General features: G+C 44.1%; 1 protein-coding gene across 1 annotated transcript; it reads left to right on the forward strand.

The window, feature by feature from the left end:
* The first annotated feature begins 14,879 nt into the window (after nucleotides 1-14,879).
* On the forward strand, nucleotides 14,880-17,315 carry LOC121728078 (uncharacterized protein C6orf132 homolog). Its single transcript, XM_042116185.1, has one exon. The coding sequence runs from the start codon at nucleotides 14,880-14,882 to the stop codon at nucleotides 17,313-17,315; it is 2,436 nt and encodes an 811-aa protein (XP_041972119.1).
* Nucleotides 17,316-19,455: the final 2,140 nt, after the last annotated feature.

Raw genomic sequence — 19,455 nt, forward strand, 5'->3', positions numbered from 1 at the left:
AGCCCTCTTGCGACTCGATGACACTCAATAACTTTTGCACTGGACGCGGAAAAGGACTTTCGTAATGTGTCGATGAGATTTCCGTTACGATAATAATTATGATGTGCTATTAGGTTATATAAGTGTCTAAAAACACGAGGCCGAAAAAACGCAGCCAAACTTCGGCATGATTACACCTGCAACGTATTTTAAATTACAGATGACACACGATGCCGAAATTACGTCGCGTTATATTGTATGCGTAGCGCATTGCAGGCGTAAGCATGCCGAACTTCGGCCGCGCTTTTTCGGCCTAGTGTGTTTAGACCCTAAGGTGAAAAATTACGTTTAATTTTGTCATTGCTTAAAAATCCATACTAATAATATAATAAATGCAAAACTATAGTCTACCTATCCGTAACCTTTTCACGCCCAAACCACTTAACTGATTTTGCTGAAATTTGATATAGAGATATAGTAAGGGAACCCTAGAACAATTTTTTTGTGATTACTAACAAGCTAATTTTTTGTGAGCAGCTTCATTTTGATAAGACGAACAACATTTTATTTTCGAAAAATTTCGAAAGTGGTAGCTAACAGAGATAGAAAGGATTTCATATTTTTACTTGATGGTCCTAAAGTATGGATTGTTTTATTTGTAGGACAAGGTTATTATTAAATTAAATAACTATTAACCTACCAATATACAAAAAATCTGCTGGTAAGGGTTCCGTTTTAGGGTTCTGTAATCAACAAAACTTGGTTGACTACTGTACCCTAAAACGGAACCCTTACCAGCTGCTTTTTTTGTATATTGGTAGGTTAATAGTTACTTAATAGAGTAACCTTGTCCTTCAAATAAAACAATCCATATTTTAGGACCATCAAGTCAAAGTATGAAATCCTTTCTATCTCTGTTAGCTACCAATTTCGAGATTTTTCGAAAATAAAAATGTTGTTCGTCTTATCAAAATGTAGCTACTTACAAAAAAATTTGTTCTAGGGCTTAGTTGCGGTGGGTTGATCGTGCCCGTAACTTTGCCTAAGCGGTGAGTGGAGCACCATGGGGTTTTAGTGGGTAGTTCCTCGGAGAGTCCCACATACCCCGGCCGATGTCCCCAATCCGCCGGGGATGCGTAATGCATTTCCCCATGTAAAAAAAGGGCTCCCTGACTAGGGAAATAACACGGGATCTATCCCAGAACATTTTACGGTCCCCGAGCGAGAAACAAACGGCGCAACAGTGTTGCGGGCGTCATTTAGTTACTGATAACTTTTACGAAAAACATAGTTATTACTGTAAAGTAAAGTAATAGTTAATACTACTTAACGACTAATAACATCTAGTTCATAAATAAATAGCTGTAAAAACAAACTATAGACTTTGAAGTATACAAAATGCATGTATTTTACATACTTAATACTATGAATAAAACATTAACTTAAAAGTTACATTCTGCACGTGCAAACTTTATTCGTTTTTTATCTTAATGTAATCAAAATTACCAAAGTTGTACCGCAAGAGACTGACAGAAGTCGCAAGTTCCAAGGTCGCTGCTAACGAGAACCAGAGATTAATATTAAAAATGGCTTCTCGTAAACAAGATGAATTGCAGTCCATTCGTGATTAAGGACGGTTATTGTTTGTATAAACATTTTGTTCAGATATTTTTAAATCAGCTGCGACTTGTGAGGTTAAGCTGAAAAGTCAATGGCCTCAAAAGCGAAGACTTGTCAATTCCAATTATTACTTTATAGCTTTTGCCCGCGGCTTCGCTCGCGTGGAATTCGAAAATCGTGTACAATACGAATAAAGAAAAAAGTTTGGTACAAAATCTTACCCCCTCTTTTGACCCCTTGGAGAGGTGGGGGGAAAAATTTTTGTACACCAGATGTTAAGTTGGGAGAAGACAAATATATCTGCGAAAACCGCATTCAAATCGGATCAGTAGTTTTCGTGTGATGCTGGAACAAACATACATACAGACAGACAGACAGACAGACAGACAGACAAAAAACTAACCACAGTTTTGGCTTCTATAGCGATGTAGTAACAGCCCCCGCTTATTATTTTTTGGATATCTTAAATGTACAGCATCTGTCATTTCTACAGTTTTATTATATGTAAATTAGTATATATAGTATATTAATAGATTAAATTAAGTACTTAGTTTTTCTTTTATTTGCGTACCTAATTAAAGTTTCTTCGAGACAAGTGTATAATATTAAGAAGATGTCTAGAAGACGACAGAGATCTAAGTTTCAAAAGGCATTGTTAATTAACCAAAAATGCGTCTAATCTATTTAATAATTAGGTGATTTTTGAAATATAAAAGCACTTATAACAACAACATTTTGCATTTTTATTCAAATGCTTTCTGATCTTCATCAAGCCGCGACATTTTGTGACCCGTTTAAATAAAGTGGGACTTCAAAAATTGCCCAACTCCACATTTAAATGAATAGCATTTTAAAATATGGAAAGCAACAGGATAGAATCAAAGCATTGGCGCATTGAAATGCCAGTGTTTTTAGACTAATTAAGCTGGAATGCAGTAACTTTGGGGAGCACTTTAAGTGGAGGATACTTTATTCAAAAGTCAAGCCTACAAGGGTGTACCATTTTATAGTTTCTAGTTAATTTAAACCTTCATTAGACTATAGACAGAAATGTAACATCGGCTTGTTTAAGTGCCTATTGAAGATTATAATGTTTTGTTTGGGTTCAGGCAGCACAGTACTTTAACTGCCGCACTAACAGACTAATATTAATTACATAACTGTAATAAAATGAAGATTTGACATAAGCCCTTTTTTTATGAAATAAGGGGGCAAACGAGCTAGCGGGTCACCTGATGGAAAGCAACTTCCGTCACCCATGGACACTCGCAGCATCAGAAGAGCTGCAGTTGCGTTGCCGGCCTTTTAAGGGGTAATAGGGTAGGGATAGGACGGGAATAGGGGAGGGTAGGGAAGGGAATAAAGTAGGGGATTGGGCCTCCGGTAAACTCACTCACTCGGCGAAACACAGCGCAAGCGCTGTTTCACGCCGGTTTTCTTTGAGAACGTGGTATTTCTCCGGTCGAGCCGGCCCATTCGTGCCGAAGCATGGCTCTCCCACTTATATACGCCCTATACATTATCTGTCAAATTCCTAATTAAATTTTAGTTTATTTAACCGTATATCACCTTTACTGCCGGTAAAGGTGATATACGGTTCACTCGGATGTTTATTCACTCGAGTGAATGCTTTATTTTCCTTTCATTCTACGTTCGCTTAGAGGGAATTATTATATAGAAAAGAACATTCACTGTTCTTTTCTTAGGTGATATCAGACGGTAGCTAGGTAGGTCGTAAAAATGGAAGGTCAATGTTTGATTTTTGAGATTTCATTGGTGGAGCGAGGAGTGAGAGATCAATGATCCGGCGAATAGTTATAGGTGGATATTGTACACATGCACCCTACAGTATTGATGATTTTAAAATAGAGAATATTGCACAAAGGTGCAATATTGCAGAGGATGCTACTAACCTACCACTAACACATATAGTAAATAATCCAACATGTTGCACTGCAAACGTCTTATGCGGGCTCTACACTCGCGGCGCGATTTCGGCCGCGATTCGCGCCGTTAATACGATTCGAACAAATACGAAGCCTCGAAGCGTAAATACGAAGCCGCGAAACTCTCCACACTCGCGGTTCGCGGCCTTCGCGGGCATTCGCGCCGCGAGTGTGGAGCCGGCTTTATAAAATTATTGACAGAAACGTTGTCAAACGTCAAAAAAAAAAGATTTTGTTTACTGTCTGTGCTAGTGCTGCCGTATAGCGTGAAAACATTGCAATAATATTACAGATTACTAATAGTTACTACTTAAGTAGTAAATCCTATTATGAGAGGCTTAGAGCTCAATAGAAATACTACGTGTCAAGTTTTGCCTCGTAGTATAATCATTATTATTATATTATTAATACGCGATCGAAAAATTTTGGATCCCTTTTGACGAAAAATGCGGAAACGTAGGTGAATGAAATTTTGCACTTATCTATACTTCTATACTAATATTATAAATGCGAAAGTATCTCTGTCTGTCTGTCTCGCTTTCACGCCAAAACTACCGAACCGATTGTAATAAAAATTTGTACACAGATAGTCTAAAGCCTGAGATAGGCCATAGGCTATTTTTAACTGGAAAAAAGGGTTGTAAGGGGTGAAAATGCGTAAATTTGTTCAAATCAAGTTAGTTCCAAAAATTCATAATAGATGGCGCCGTGTCGTCTCCTACATCGCGCTGACGCTTACTCGAACGTCTTTCTATAAGATGTGGTATCATCCTGCATTCCGGTTACGATTTTTTTCGATTGTTATGACGTTCTACGTTATTGTTCTTGCAATAAGTTTACGATTTTTTCGATTGTTACTTTATCTATGCAGTGACGTAACCTTTAAACTTATCATTTATCAATGATAAATATTTTATGGGTAAAAGTTGTGTAATTGTTCTAAATATACTTTAAAATTTGGCATAAAAAATTAAATTTAAAAAAATGAAATTAGTTATGTGCACACTGCACAGCTGTTTTTGGGTGTTTTGATTTAAGGGATACCAGGTTTTTTTTTTATAAAAGCTTTTGACATCAATTTTGTTGACATCGCGCGCGATAAACTGAAGTCCACGCAGACGAAGCAACAGCTAGTAGTTTATATGGTGAAGTGCATCGAGCTAATATTATTTTGAAATTATGCTTTTATCATACATTTTTTCAAGAAATAAAACATTACACACACTACAATGTGCACACTACCATCTTTTTGAATAACAAGCCTATACACACTAATTTATACTCTTTTGTTTATGGTTGAAGTCTGTTGTCAAATAAAAATGGATTCTTGATTTTTTTATTAAATACACGTGACAATACTTTAAACGGGGAGCCAAAAGAAGAAGATAATTAATAATTTAAGGTCTATTTTAAGGAATTTCGACTATTGGGCAATCTCTAGTAATTTGAAATTATGATTGAAATAAGTCCCCTGGTAAACAAACTAAAACTGCTCGAAACACGTACAAAAAGGATTAGGCCTAAAACACTTTTGTGTAGGTACGCGAACAAAAATGTAAAAACCTAATTTGAATCTGAAAATGAATAAAGTCCGCGCAGAGCTTTGAAGCTTTCGAGGAGTATTTTTAAATACCTAAAACGGCTCTTATTACAGGACCGATACTCGGGTAATTAGTAGAAAAGGTAGAAAAGGTAAAATGTTACATTTCTCAAAAATTAACAAGTAATGAGTGCCAGGTTGTGTAAACTCTAAAGGGACACAGCGGAGATTAATTTACAATTTCGTTGCTAATTACTGAACAGATTATTTTATGTACCTTGTAACAAAAGTTAGTAAGACTTATGTCCTTTTTCACCACTTTCTGACATGTCATTTATACGAGTATCCGTGCTAAGTTTTATCAAAAATAATTTGCCAGTTTTGGAGTTTAAGGGCCTGTTTCACCACTTCCTGATAAGTGCAAAATAGGCTATTCACAACTTTTTTGACAGATTCTCCATACTTGATCTTTCAAGTTAATTGGCGGATAGCCTATTCGTCCTTATTATTAAGTCGTGAAACAGGCCATAATTTTTTTTAATCTTATAAATAACAAGGTTTGATCTTACATTAAAACCTTTTATTTGTATTTAACTATATATAAAGGGCCTATTTCACCACTTCCTGATAAAGTACCGGATACGCTATCCACAACTTTTTTGATAGATTCTCCATACTCTATCTGTCAAGATAAGTGGTGATTAGCCTATCCGGCACTTATCAGGAAGTGGTGAAACAGGCCCTTAAACTCCAAAACTGTCAAATTATTTTTGATAAAACTTAGCACGGATATAAATTACATGACTGAGAAAAACGTAGAGCGCCTTATATTGCGGAAAAATTGACGTTGCTGGTGGCGATTGGCTGATGATGATGATGAAAACTGAATCGTGATGAAACATATTCGTTTAAGAGAATTTTTAACACTACAACATGCAACAATTGAATAAAACTTCTTTCCCAGTTACATCGGCGTCGATGGACCAACTAAACCCATTAATCCACGTTTTCCAATATTTTACTCGTTTTAAATAATTATATTTTTCTAATATTTACTCGTTTTTCATTGAAGTAAAAATAAGTTTTTACTTTTTTCATTAAAGTAAAAATACGTGTGGTGCCGTGTGCCGCAGATAGCTATCTGCTATTGCATAGCATTTTTTATCAACTTTAATTATGCAATTTCAATTCGCAAATGTCCAGTCGGACGCACACAAACACCGTGCCGAAGTCTGGCAACGTCGCACCGACCGGCAAAGCGGTGCGGCGAGTACCATGCCCCGAGCCACATCGAGCTGAATTCTGCGTAAATGGAGCGACGTTAAACGAATGTTAGGTATTTTTCGTTACGGAATTTCTTGATTCGGTCGCCGCGCTCAAAGCCCGCGATAAAAGCTATTCAATAGCTTAAAACTTCTTGGCGGCGTGGTGCACTGTTTTGGGAATATGTAAGAAATTAAAAGCTCGCTCGACACGTGACCAAATCGTAAGTTCTTAAGAGAGCGACTAACCCCAAAAATAAATCGATTCTTTCCTCGAGAAAGAATCGATTTATTAAACAGCCTCCAATGTGTTTCTGGAGTCGTAAATTACGATGACCTCGTAGGCAGCGCAAAAAATTTCCGTTCTTCACAAGTTTGCCACTATAAAACTATAAATGTAAATGTCATTTTTATGATGTAGGCGTATAACTCAATTTTTTCCCGTGGTGCTTCCCCCTTTATCCGGACATCAATGTCATTACAATTTGGCTGTCTCCCGCTTTACTTGGGGAGGGAAATTGGATATCTCCTACTCCAGGAGGAGTAGGAGATATCAAATTTCTTCTGATTAATTTCGTTGCGGGTCCCAAGTCTGTCTTGGGAATGTGTGGTAGGCCTTTTGCCCATTTAAAAAAAAATAACCCAAAAATCAAACATCGTCCTCTCTTCACACTCACGCCCTTCTTTCATATGCCAGGTGAAGAAGAACGACGCGGATTCATCGCCAAATTAGTTTTGTCTCAATAACTCGATAAATATACAACATTTTAAAAATCCGCTAAGTCGATCTCTCAATGATAGAATTTTATACAATGTATTAAAATATTAACTTAGTTCGATGCACGGTTATGGCAATAAATGAAAAATTCGTGAAAATTAGATTCATCTTTGTGTTTTTTTTCTATCGAGAAAATTTTAAGATATCGTGTTATTGCTTAGATCGAATTCTCGGAAATATAATGTAGTATCTAATTTTAGAAAATTAAAGAATTCGGGGCTTATTTTCAAGTATAAAAATGAATTATAAAAACGACACTTTAGCGTTAGTCGCCCCCTTAAGACAAAAGGAAAGTATACCGCCACGCGCGGCCGCGTGGCGTAGGAGGCTCCTGAAAGTAAGTTTCTAACGTGTGATGAAAATTATACCTGTTTCTGTTGTTTCTTTTTCTTTTCGTGACCACCAAAATCTTGTATTCAAACTTCCAATGTTCCACCATGATAATGACGGCAAAACCACCGATACTTTTCTTAGAGGCTTTATAAAAATAATTGAATCAATGTTTCCTCTGCTATGGCCGTCTGAAGTAGCGATACGTTTCTTATATTGAGCCGTCCGTCTAGTTAACGATCACCCTTGACGTTATTCCGGTCAGTTCGGATATCTTACAGCAAAATACACATTTAACCCGAATCTTATTTTAACGTGGCCTACATGTAGAGGCATAAATAACACGGACTGTGCAAGTTAGACACGTTCAATTTCAAGTCTTCGTTTACTTTCCTTACGTTAATACTTTAATATAATTTTACACTAAGTAGCATCTTTCACGGACATGAAAATTTCAAAATATCTAAGCTAGGACCGTACTCAATGAGCCGGCTAAGTGGAGTAATAAAAAGTCTTTCACGTGTTCACTGAGTGACGCTCAAAGTGTTTACGCACGCCAGACTTAAGACATTATCTTAAGTGAGGAAGAAATAAGAGCAGACTACGCTACGATAGCGACACGACTTACTATAATCTTTACTCTGATTACTAATTTTATAAAAAACTAGCTGTCCCGGTGAACTTCGTGTCACTTTAAAACCTTCCCTGGACTTCTACGAACATTTTAAGACTAAAATCAGCCCAATCCGTCCAGTCGTTTTCGAGTTTTAGCGCAAATAACACATTTGAAAATCCATTTTTATATATATAGATGTTTAAGTAAGTTTTTATTTATTTATTTAAGGTCGCTGTAACCTTCATTAGCGACCACAATAAAGAATACATTACAGGAAACTTAAATACATTTGTATACATTTATCATTTTCAAAAAATTCAGAGTTGTATTAAAAAAAACTAGGCCTTTACATCCGTTGTGGATGATCTATACAGTATTTTTCAGAGCGAAGTAACCACTCCTCAAATACTGTAGTGCCTGGGACAAGATTTTTAAATGTCCGTATGGTTGCCCAAGCGCATACGGCATTCTCGCATCATAGTCGGCCTAGTCCAGAGGAAAGAACTAGTCAATACGTCTGGGACCAACTATGTGCGGGTTTCCTCACGATGTTTTCCTTCACCGTACGAGCGTCCGTATTATGTACTTGAGATCAGAAAATGTCTCATTGGTACACGCCTCCACCCGGGTTCGAACCTGCACCCTCTAGGAGTGCGAACGGAAGGTCTACCCATTAGGCCACGGACGCGCTAGAGAGAGTTGTATTAATACATCCATTTTCATCATTTAAACATTCTTTTAGATCGGTAGGTAATTTACAATAGCTTTTTTCAACATTATAGTATAAACATTCAACAAGGAGATGATAAACAGAAAGAAAACATCCACATGTTTAAGTAAGTTTGGTTGTTGAGTTTTTGCGCAAAAACTACTCAACATAATAATATCGTTATGAAACTTCCTACACAATATATTTTGAGGTATTAGAAGTAGCGGAGGATACTTTATTTTAAAAATTCAAACATGCAGGCATACAACTAAGATAGAGTTTTTCAAAATTACACCCCTTTTTTTAACATGGGGAAATGCTTTACGCATCCCCGGCAAATTGGGGATATCGGCCGGGGTATGTGGGACTAGAGAGGTAAGATAGGGAATCAAAGTTTGCTTCGCAGTAGTCTATTGTGTACTATATTATTGATTTTAAGGTATCATACTGGTCGCGTAATTTATAAGCTTAAGCAGGTTGGTATTAAATGTACCAGATACGAGTAAGATAGTAGTAATAATAATCGGTTTAAGCTTTAAGGCATAGGCATACCGCATAAAACATTAAAAAAACTTAATGTATTTAAAATTTTATAAACTTTAGTAGTAACATCATAATTACAAAAAGAAATATAATTATTATATGCTGCAACCTTATCAAAACATATTTTACCCTTCAGACCCTAGATTATTCTAATACAAGATATTGAACCTTAAGTTATTTAAAGGACCGAAGTACAGTTAAGGGCTTAAGTTCTATAATTTACGACTTAAGTATCAGCTCTGAATGAAATTAATGCCTGTTCTTGTGCGATCCCTATCAATTTAAGACCTTTGGTTTTTATCTACATGTTAAAACTAATACTAGCTTTAGCCTGCGGCTTCGCTCGCGTGAATTATGAGTGAAAGTCAAAGCAATATAGCAGGTAAACGTTTTTGCAGTGTAGTAGAAAGGAAGGGGGATATTGCTTCCACCCTAACGCTGCGCCAGCGATCTACCCCCCTCGTGTTATGCTATGAGTAATTCAAAGATAAAGACATGATCAATACATAATGAACTTTAATTTCTTAGCTTAAGTCATTGTTGAGAAAAATCGATATCGCTGCAGCCAAATTATCAAGGCGTCGCCTTAATCAGGTAACGTGTTCGCGAGTTTAAATTTTTCATCAATCCCATAAATTGCTCTATGCGAGCATTTCCCAAAGTGTGGGTCGCGACCCACTGGTGGGTCGCGGGTAGATTTTGGGTGGGACCTGAAACTATAGGACGATTGTCGCACTTACGTACGGTACGTTTTTTAATTGAAATAGGTGTGGTGAGAAGCTTAAGCAAAGGCCCAAGTCCAGCAGTGAACGTCAGTAGGCTGACGATGATGATATAATCAGCGGCAGCAACATACCGCTTTTTGTCTCCATGACACAAGGTGGGCCGCGAACTTTAAACTTTCTTGTAGATGGGTCGCGGTCCCGACAAGTTTGGGAAACACTGCTCTACGCCGTACTTCTAAAATATTTTTCCATCCCTACCTTTATGTAGAAATCTCACTCTTAAGAGCATTCCTTTAAATTCCATTTAAAACCTTTTTCTTTCGCACTATATTAAGCAGGTGGGATAAAACTGAAGAAAATATGTGATGAAAATGAGAGCTGGGACCGGCCAGCGTCCCAGCCATGAATTTACACTGAATTACACGTGTCTTCGACTCTTAGGTTCCTCAACTTTTAACTCTATCACATGGACACAGAGTTGAAATTAGAGATGCCGTGATTAAAATAAATGAACTTACTTAAGTAATGTTCTCTCATATTATTCCTGACTAAGAATGAATGTTGTAAATTAATTTTTGTGTGGTTCCGCAGATATGATGTACGAGTACACTCATGTTTTGTGCTTTATTAAAATGAATACCTCGGGGGTTGGCCGAACTTTACAGTAAAATTCTGGAGGTATTATTGCAAACAAAATTATAAAATAATGGACTACTCGTACCAGTAGGAGTAGAGTAGTAGTCCATTATTTTTTAATTTTCTTCGTCATATTTTGTAACCATGTTTTTAGGAGATTAATTTTAAGCAAAGAATGGGTAGCAATATATAACCCTCTCTCTCCTTCCTACCTTGTTGAGCGTTTTAATTTTTCCCGACCACTCCATACCCCATGCAGGTCCAATATTAGAACGAACCTCCCACTCCATCGTTCCAACTTTTTCTCCTACTCCTTCACCGTCCATGCAGTCAGATCGTGGAACTCGCTTCCCCATACAGTTCGTGATAGCTCCACCATAAATGTCTTCAAGAAACGCTTAAAAGAGCATTATCTTCAAGAGTCTCAATCCATTTAAATACCGTTATTAAATATACTTATAGTATTTATTTATTATAGACGTATTGGTTATAATTTACCATATTTTTTATTAATATAGTATTATTTATTATTTATTTTAGTTACTTTATACATGTATGTTTGGTTTATCTAGTGTATTTAGATTTAAAGTTTAATTTTGTAATTGTGCACGCTCTATCTGATGTCTTTTATCACACTCTCTCCGTAGGGCTGCTGTAAGAAATTTCTTTTGAAATAAGCAGTTCCTTTGTGTCGTCTTTCTATGTCAATTTTTATGTATATAGTGTCTTGTGTGTAATAAATGTTAAAAAAAAAAAAAAAATAGCACTCCGGGAGAGGTGAAAAGGAAGTAGTACTATTTCCTTTTCATATCTCCCGGAGTGCCTCTTCCTACTTAGGAAGAGGCATGCATCTTATTACTTCCTTATGCTCCTCGTGCGGGCTGCGTCCTCTCCTTCCGTCTTACGAATTTTCGATGAAATCAAATCTATATACTATATTATAAAGCAGAAGAGTTTGTTTGTTTGTTTGAACGCGCTAATCTCAGGAACTACTGGTCCGATTTGAAAAATTCTTTCAGTGTTAGATAGCCCATTTACTGAGAAAGGCTACAGGTTACATTTTATCACGCTAAGACTAATAGGAGCGAAGACATAGAGCAAAATGTGGAAAAAACGAGGGAAATTATTTGAAAGAGCTTATCTCACGTACTACTGGAGCAATTTTTATGTTATTTGGCACAGATAAGAAATAGACTACGTGAAGGATAATAGGCTATTTAATTTGTGGACTAATTTGTCTGTGGAATATACTATTTTTTTTACAATTTGATGCACTAAAAATCGATTTGATTTTTATATAATAAGTGGAAAACGAGCATACAGTTCACCTGATGGAAAGCAACTACCGTCGCCCATGGATAGTTAAAATGACAGATCCTTATAAAATATTAGTATAGATCAAATAAAGGTCTTTAACATCTCCAAACTTTATCTTTTATCATAAAACGTAATCGAAGTAATCAATATCTCGGGCCCAACGCCTCAACCCTCGTGAATCTTTATGTTCGCAGTTCCAAAGGAAAGGTTAAACCTAATAGATGATAGCAAAACGATCATCTTTCCAAGAATATTACGTTAAACCTCCAACGAGGCTTCCAAGTCGAAATCCATATCCATACTAATATTATAAATGCGAAAGTGTGTCTGTCTGTCTGTCTGTTACCTCTTCACGCTCAAACCGCTTAACCGATTTTGCTGAAATTTAGCATGTAGATAGTAGATACTTTGAGTCCCGGGAAAGGACATAGGATAATTTGTCCCGGAAAAATGTACGGTTCCCGTGCGATAAACGAGTTTTGGCGCAACGGAGTTGCGGGCGTCATCTAGTTGTAAATAATTGTTGAATAACAGAGCCAAAATGAGAACTTCTTCTTATACAGGGTGTAAAATAACAAGGTGACTTTCGGGTGTATATGAGTCCCCTGCATAGAGTCCACTCTTATACTATTATAAGTTATAAGTTAATTCAAAAGTAAAAAAAAAACTCTATAGATATAATCCTTTGTGACTATAGTGACTCTATAGTCACAAAGGGTTTTTTTTTACTTTTGAAATATTTGAATGGGCAATTTCATGAAGCTGAGGCGTTTGCTTATCATCACTATATCCCAAAAAATGCTCTTTCATCGCTTTTACAGTAAAATGCTACCTTTACAGTTAATAAAGGAACGTACATACCCATCTTGGTAACAAAACAAAGTACGCACCCTATACAGTGTGTAACAAAAATAAGTGATAATACTTTAGGGTGTGTACGTGTTCCTTGTAGAGAGTTCACTGTGAAAGTAGCAGCGCTGAAAGACGAAAAAATTTTTTCACTTTTGTATGGGCAAGGGCCCGAGCATCACGAGTTTCCCCATACAAAAGTGAAAAAAATTTTTTGTCTTTCTGTTCAGCGCTGCTACTTTCACAGTGAACTCTCTATAAGGTACACGTACACATCCTAAAGTATTATCACTTATTTTTGTTACACCCTGTATAAAGAAGTTTCATTATCTTAATGATTGTATTTAAATATTTATTCCACTTACTCTCCAAGCCTCAATAGCATTATTCTACTTAGTATCTAATCAACTTAATTCTCCTATTGCTAATTTAACTCATTCCTGAACTGAATATAATATTCTTGGCACTTTGAACTCTATTAGGTATTTAGGTTACCTATCATTCCAATTAGTAAACCTAGTATCTAATTAGTTTTGCTTAGAAATTAGATTAGTTGCTAAACAATTGTTTCCAAGTTTATCTAATTTAAAATTATAAACTAACTAGAGGATGCCCGTAACTCCATTGCCCCCAAATTTTGTAATCCGTAAATTTTTCCGGAATAAAAAGTATGCTATGTCCTTCCCTGGGACTTAAAGTATCTTCATACATTTCAACAAAATCGGTTCAGCGTTTTGGGCGTGAAGAGGTAACAGACTGACAGATATATTTCCACACTTATAATATTAGTAAAGTATGGATTATTTATAGTTTAAATTAACCCTCAATTCACTAGGTGAAATTTACTAACATACCTTCTATGGGTCCCTGGGACTCACATATTTTAAATGTATGTTTTTATGAAAAAAAAAAAATTTCATCAACATTTTGTTCAGTAATCTTCTAAAGTACTTTAGAGGACCGGTTGGTCTCTCTAAGAGTTCACTAGAGGTCGGAGGAGTAAAGAGTAAAACTCGATTTACTGTGGTGAACTGAAGTTATTTATTGAACAATCTGTGCGGTTTATATACAAAAATTTTACATAATTATTATTATTACGAAACTGTACAGAACTGAAAAGATTAATTTTGATTGGCTAACAACATTAGAAAAGGACATACAGAAAGAGATAAAAGTATTTACAGAAACATGAAAGAGAAAAAAATCGAATAAGAAATATTTACACGGTTTTACGATTGCCGCGCGGGAAACTGGACGCACCGCGGCTCGCGGCGCTGGCATCGCCCGAGTATAAATATGGGCTCTCGCGGGCCGCGAATTCAGGAATTTGAGGAACGTCCTGGCTCTCACCCGCGCAACCCGTGTTCTTCGTGCTCCATACGTCGAGGTCTCTCCGTATGTCGTAGCCGTCCCGCGAGTTGTGCGACCGTGTCGATCCCTTCCGAGCGTCTTCGCCTGTGGATGCAGTGTTTTACCACCTGTGGATGCAGTGCTGATACCTCGGAGTGCAGTAACAGGCTTTTATAAGCCCATATAGCAGCCGACATATCCTGCCGCTATTTCTCGCGAAATAGTGAACGGATTGTCGCCGTGCTAGGTGCTGACCTGTCCCTGACTTCCCGCCGGAATATATTTTCGGTGTCGGGGTCACGGGGAGACAGTTACCCTGAGTGTGTGTGTAGTGTTGTGGCGACGTGAAGTACACTCAGTGCAGTGACCACCGGACCAGTACGTGAGTACACCCATTGTTAACTATAGTGACTAGCTATACAGCTACTATGTGACATTGACACCTAGTGTAGTGATTATCTGTGAGTGATGGCCGATCGCGAACCGCGGCCTATGAGCCGCGACCCGCGAGGCCGCTCCCGCGACGCCTCGGGATCGTCGTCCCGGAGCACGACCTCATCGAGGTCCAGCTCCCGTTCGGCCCCCGAACGCGTGCACCGCCTCTCCACCGCCGAATCCAGCAGCGGCGGCGCGGATACCGCCCATGGCCGGCAACCGTCGACATTACCGCGGGGTAGTGATGTCACACCCCCGCCCCAATGCACGACGATGCCCCGCCATGAGTCCGGTGGTCCCGCCCCGCCCTGCCGAGCAGGATTCGGCGCATTCCCAGCGCTCCCAGCGCCTGACCGCCGAGAGTGGTGGCCCTCGCCACCCCCCGGCCCACCCCGTGCGACGTGACGCCGCTACCGCGGGCCCGTCCCGCGCCCCCGATGGCGCATCCCGCCCCTCGCCGGCCTCCCCGCCGCGAGACCCACGCAGGAATGTTGCGCAGGCCCCGCCGCGTGACCCCCGCCCCGCGCAGGCTTCTCAGCCGCGTGACCCCCGCTCATCGCAGGCTCAACAGCCGCGAGAGCAGCGCCCAGCGCAAGCTGCGAAGCGTGAGCAGCGTGCCGCTCCAGCCTCACCGCCGAGGCACTCCCGCCCCGCGCAGGCGTCGCCCCCGCGCGACCTTGGCCCCGTGCGCACCTCGCCTCCGCGCGATAGTTTCGCCGCGGAGCCGCGAGCGGCGCCACCATCGCAGTCGTGTGGCGACAGTCACATGGCTGCACCCCCCGCACCGCAGGCCCCCTCCCCCGCGCTGGCCCATAGCCCGCGCGTATTGAGTGGGACCTACTTAGCCGGTGCAACCGGCTTTCTGCCGGCCTCGCCGCCGCCGGAGGTCCACATCGTGGCCCCCGCACCCCTCGGGCACCCTGCCCCTGCCCCCTCACCCCTGCCCACCGTAGAGCCGTGCCCTATGGTGCAAGGCACGAGCCGAGGCACTATGGGGCAAGACATGCGTCAGGGCACAACCCCGACGACATCACCGGCGGGGGATATGCCCCCCCCGCCCCCCTTCCCTGCACTTGCCGCCAAGCGGCCCCGCCCGGAAGCCGCGACGGGTGTCTCACCTCCCGCGAAACGATCCGACCGACAGGTATCGTACGCGGAGGTGAGCGCGAGGCCCGCCGCCCCCCGCACGACCCCAATGGAGACAGACCCCGCTGCTCCTGCGCGTGCGTCACCGCCGCCGCCCCCGCCTCCCCGCTACCCCCCGCTAGTTGTAGAAAAACTAGACGGCTGGGTAGGACATTTCAAGAAGCTCACTGAGCTCCTAGGGCACGCGCCGAACGCGAAACCCTATGGAGCCGGTGTTCGCTTCTCCCCCCGCACTGAGGGGGAATACCGCATCATAGAGCGGTACCTGAACCAGCTGGAGGGGCTCAGCTGGTTCTCTTACTCGCTACCAGCGGAGCGAGCTCTAAAGGTGGGCATCACCGGCCTGCCCACCAACACCACCCCCGAGGACGTGGTAGCCGGGCTTGGGGAGCTCGGCTACATAGCGGAACACGTCACCAAGGTGTCGGCCAGGGCCGACAGACCTGGGTGCATATTTTTCGCGCTCCTCACCAGGACACCGGACCTCACTCCCGGCATATACGAAGTAACGCAGCTACTTTGTATGCCGGGAATTAAGATCTCCGCCTGGCGAGGAAGAGGGAACCCCGCCCAGTGCCACCGCTGCCAACAATTCAGGCACTCGAGCCTGAACTGCCGCCGCCCTCTGACCTGCGTGCGCTGTGCCGGAGGGCACTACGCGCGTGACTGCCCCGTCCCCCGCACCGAGAGGCCGACGTGCGCCAATTGCAAAGGGCCGCACGCGGCTAATAGCAAGAAGTGCCCCATATATATCGCGGAGGCGCGCAACAGGCAGGCTGGCACGGTCTCTAGAACCGGTGCCGCCCGCCCTACCCGCCCTAGCCGCCCTGACATCGCACCTTCCGTCCCGGAGCAGGAGATGCCCCCGCCCCCGCCCACCGCCACCTCACTCATGGCGGAGGCCAACGACCCCACCCCCCGCCGCACCCCTTCGACGGCCCAGGAGCAGAGGCCGAAGAAGAAGAGGGTGCGCATCAGGAAGAGGGTGAGGCCCACCTCCTCTTCGGCTGCGCCGACGGACTCCGAGGTGGAAATGTCGGCGCCCCCCGCTTCCGACCGCGAGGACACGGCCGTGGCCCACCCGCGGCCGCAACGCCCGCCGCGCACCCCGCGCACCCCGCGCGCCCCGCGCGCCCCCCGCGCCCCTAGGGCGCCTGAGGACGTCACCGCCGCTACCAGGGCCGTCAGAGGCGCTGCCCCCGCAGCCCCCGCGACCGCCCCCGCTACCGCACACCGCCAGCCCTCACGCGGGCGTACCGCAAGGGCCTCCGACAGGGGCGATATTGCTCGCCCAACTCGTACTCCCGGCGCCCCGATGCACGCCCAGGGGCGTACACCGACGGACCCAGACAACCTAGCAGGGTTGTCAGTTTTCCAGCTCATACAGCAGCTGCTCTCCCTGGCCATGGACACCTATTCTAGGATCCAAGCCGGGGAGGAGACCCTGACAACCCTTCTGCAGGCATTCCCTGCAGCAGCCGCCATCATCACCGCCCTAATTTCCCAATGGACCCCAACGCCCCAAAGAGCCTGAGAGTGGTCCATTGGAACGCCAGAGGCATCCGGGGGAAACGACTTCCGCTCCAGCACCTCTTGAGGTCCTATGAGGTTGACGTCGCCCTCATCGGTGAGACTCACCTCTCCCCCCGTGATCGCCTGGCCTTTCCGGGCTATCACATCTACAGGCAGGACTACGTAGACGGATCTGTTTCCTGTCGAGGACTTGCTGTCCTCGTCAGACGTAGCCTGCTCCACCAGCGTCTCCCGGATCCGGAGATTGCCTCCTTTCACGCACTCGGCGTCGAGCTTATGCTTGGCTCTACTGCCACTCACCTGTACGCGAGCTACAAGCCCCCGCATATGCGGTTGGACACCTCCGAGATCCACCGGCTCCTATCGGAAGAGCCGACTGTGATCGCGGGGGACCTCAACAGCAAGCACCCAGGCTGGGGCTCGCGTACCACCAACCGAGACGGCACCCGCCTCTTCGCCGACGCCGAGCGCGTGGGGTACAGCGTAGTGGGTACTTATGGGCCTACCCACTACCCCGACTGCCCCACCCACGCACCAGATGTACTGGACGTCGCCATAACCCACCGCCTCCCGGGGAACTTCGAGCAGGAGGTCCTCGAGGAGGCCTACGGCTCTGATCACCTCCCAGTTCTGGCGATTGTGAGCGCCGCGCCTGTGGCCATCCCACCGCCGCCACCGCGCCCCGCCCGCGACTGGGAGGTGTTTGCCCAGCACCTGCACAACACAACCCCCAACTTTCCGGTGACCTCTGCGGAAGACGTGGAGAACCTGACGCAGCAGGTCACCGCCTCCATCGCTGCCGCCTTGGAAGTGGCCTCTCAGCCGGCCACCGGCCACTGCCGGAAGCGCTATGCTCTGCCGCGCCACATAGCCGCTCTTATACAGGAGAAGAAGCGGCTGCGTAGGCGCTGGCAAGCGTCCCGTTGCCCTCAGCTGAAAACTGAGGTCAACCGAATCACCGAGCGAGTGAAGAAGCTGATGCAGGAGCATAATGCGGCCGATTGGTCCCGGCGCATTATGGACGCCGGCGAGGATTGGCACTCGCTGCATCGGCTGTGCCGCAGCATGACGCACTCCACCGCCCCGACCCGACCGATGATGCACCCCGACGGGAATCTCAGATACCGTCCAGAAGACCGAGCCGAAATTCATGCGGCCCATCTGGAGAAGCAGTTCTCTCCTTTGCCTACCACGGCGGTAGAGCACGCAGCTGCGATCTCTGAGGAGGTGAGATCCTTTCTAGAATCCCCTCCTTCTCCCAGCGATACTCCTAACTTCTCCTTCTCGCCCAGAGAGGTTAGGAAAGTCCTTTCACGCCTTAAACCCCGCAAAGCTCCCGGTGCCGACGGAATCACTAATTCCGCTCTCCGGCACCTTCCCTTCCGCACGGTGGCCGCCCTCACCCGCTTATATAACGGGATCCTGAGGACCGGCCACTTTCCTTCCTCCTGGAAGATGGGGCTTATAATCACCATCCCGAAGCCCCATAAAAACCTACGCCTTCCTGAGGGCTACCGCCCCATCACACTCCTTTCCACGGTCTCGAAGGTTTTCGAGATCCTCCTCCTCAAACACCTGAACCCCTACCTCCCTCCTCGGAGGGAACAGTTTGGATTCCGCTCCCAGCTGAGCACGACCCTTCAGCTGGTCAGAGTGGTCCATCAGCTCACCGCCGCTGCAAACAAGAAGAACTCCAGCGTGGCCGTCTTCCTGGATATGCAGAAGGCCTTCGACTCGGTCTGGCACGACGGGCTGATATTCAAGTTAATACAAGCGGGAGTGCCCGCATTCATTGTTCGGGTCCTGGCCTCTTTCCTGACCGGCCGGACTTTCCGGGTCAGAGTCGATGGAGCCCTTTCGGAGGAGCACCCCATCACAGCTGGCGTCCCCCAGGGGGGGGTTGTCTCCCCTGGGCTCTACAATTTCTATGGGAGCGATATGCCCACGCATCCCGCCACCACGGCGGCGCTATACGCCGACGACACGGCTTTTATCGCCTCTTCCATCACCCTGGACCATGCCGCCATCAAGGTACAGAGGACGCTGGACCTCCTTCCTGAGTGGCTGAGCAAGTGGCGACTCGCGGTCAACGCGAGTAAGTCGCAAGCGCTCGCCGTTACCAGGAAGTTGAGGTTACCGGC

This window comes from Aricia agestis, chromosome 6 (genome assembly GCF_905147365.1).
Source record: "Aricia agestis chromosome 6, ilAriAges1.1, whole genome shotgun sequence".
Lineage (NCBI taxonomy): Eukaryota > Metazoa > Arthropoda > Insecta > Lepidoptera > Lycaenidae > Aricia > Aricia agestis.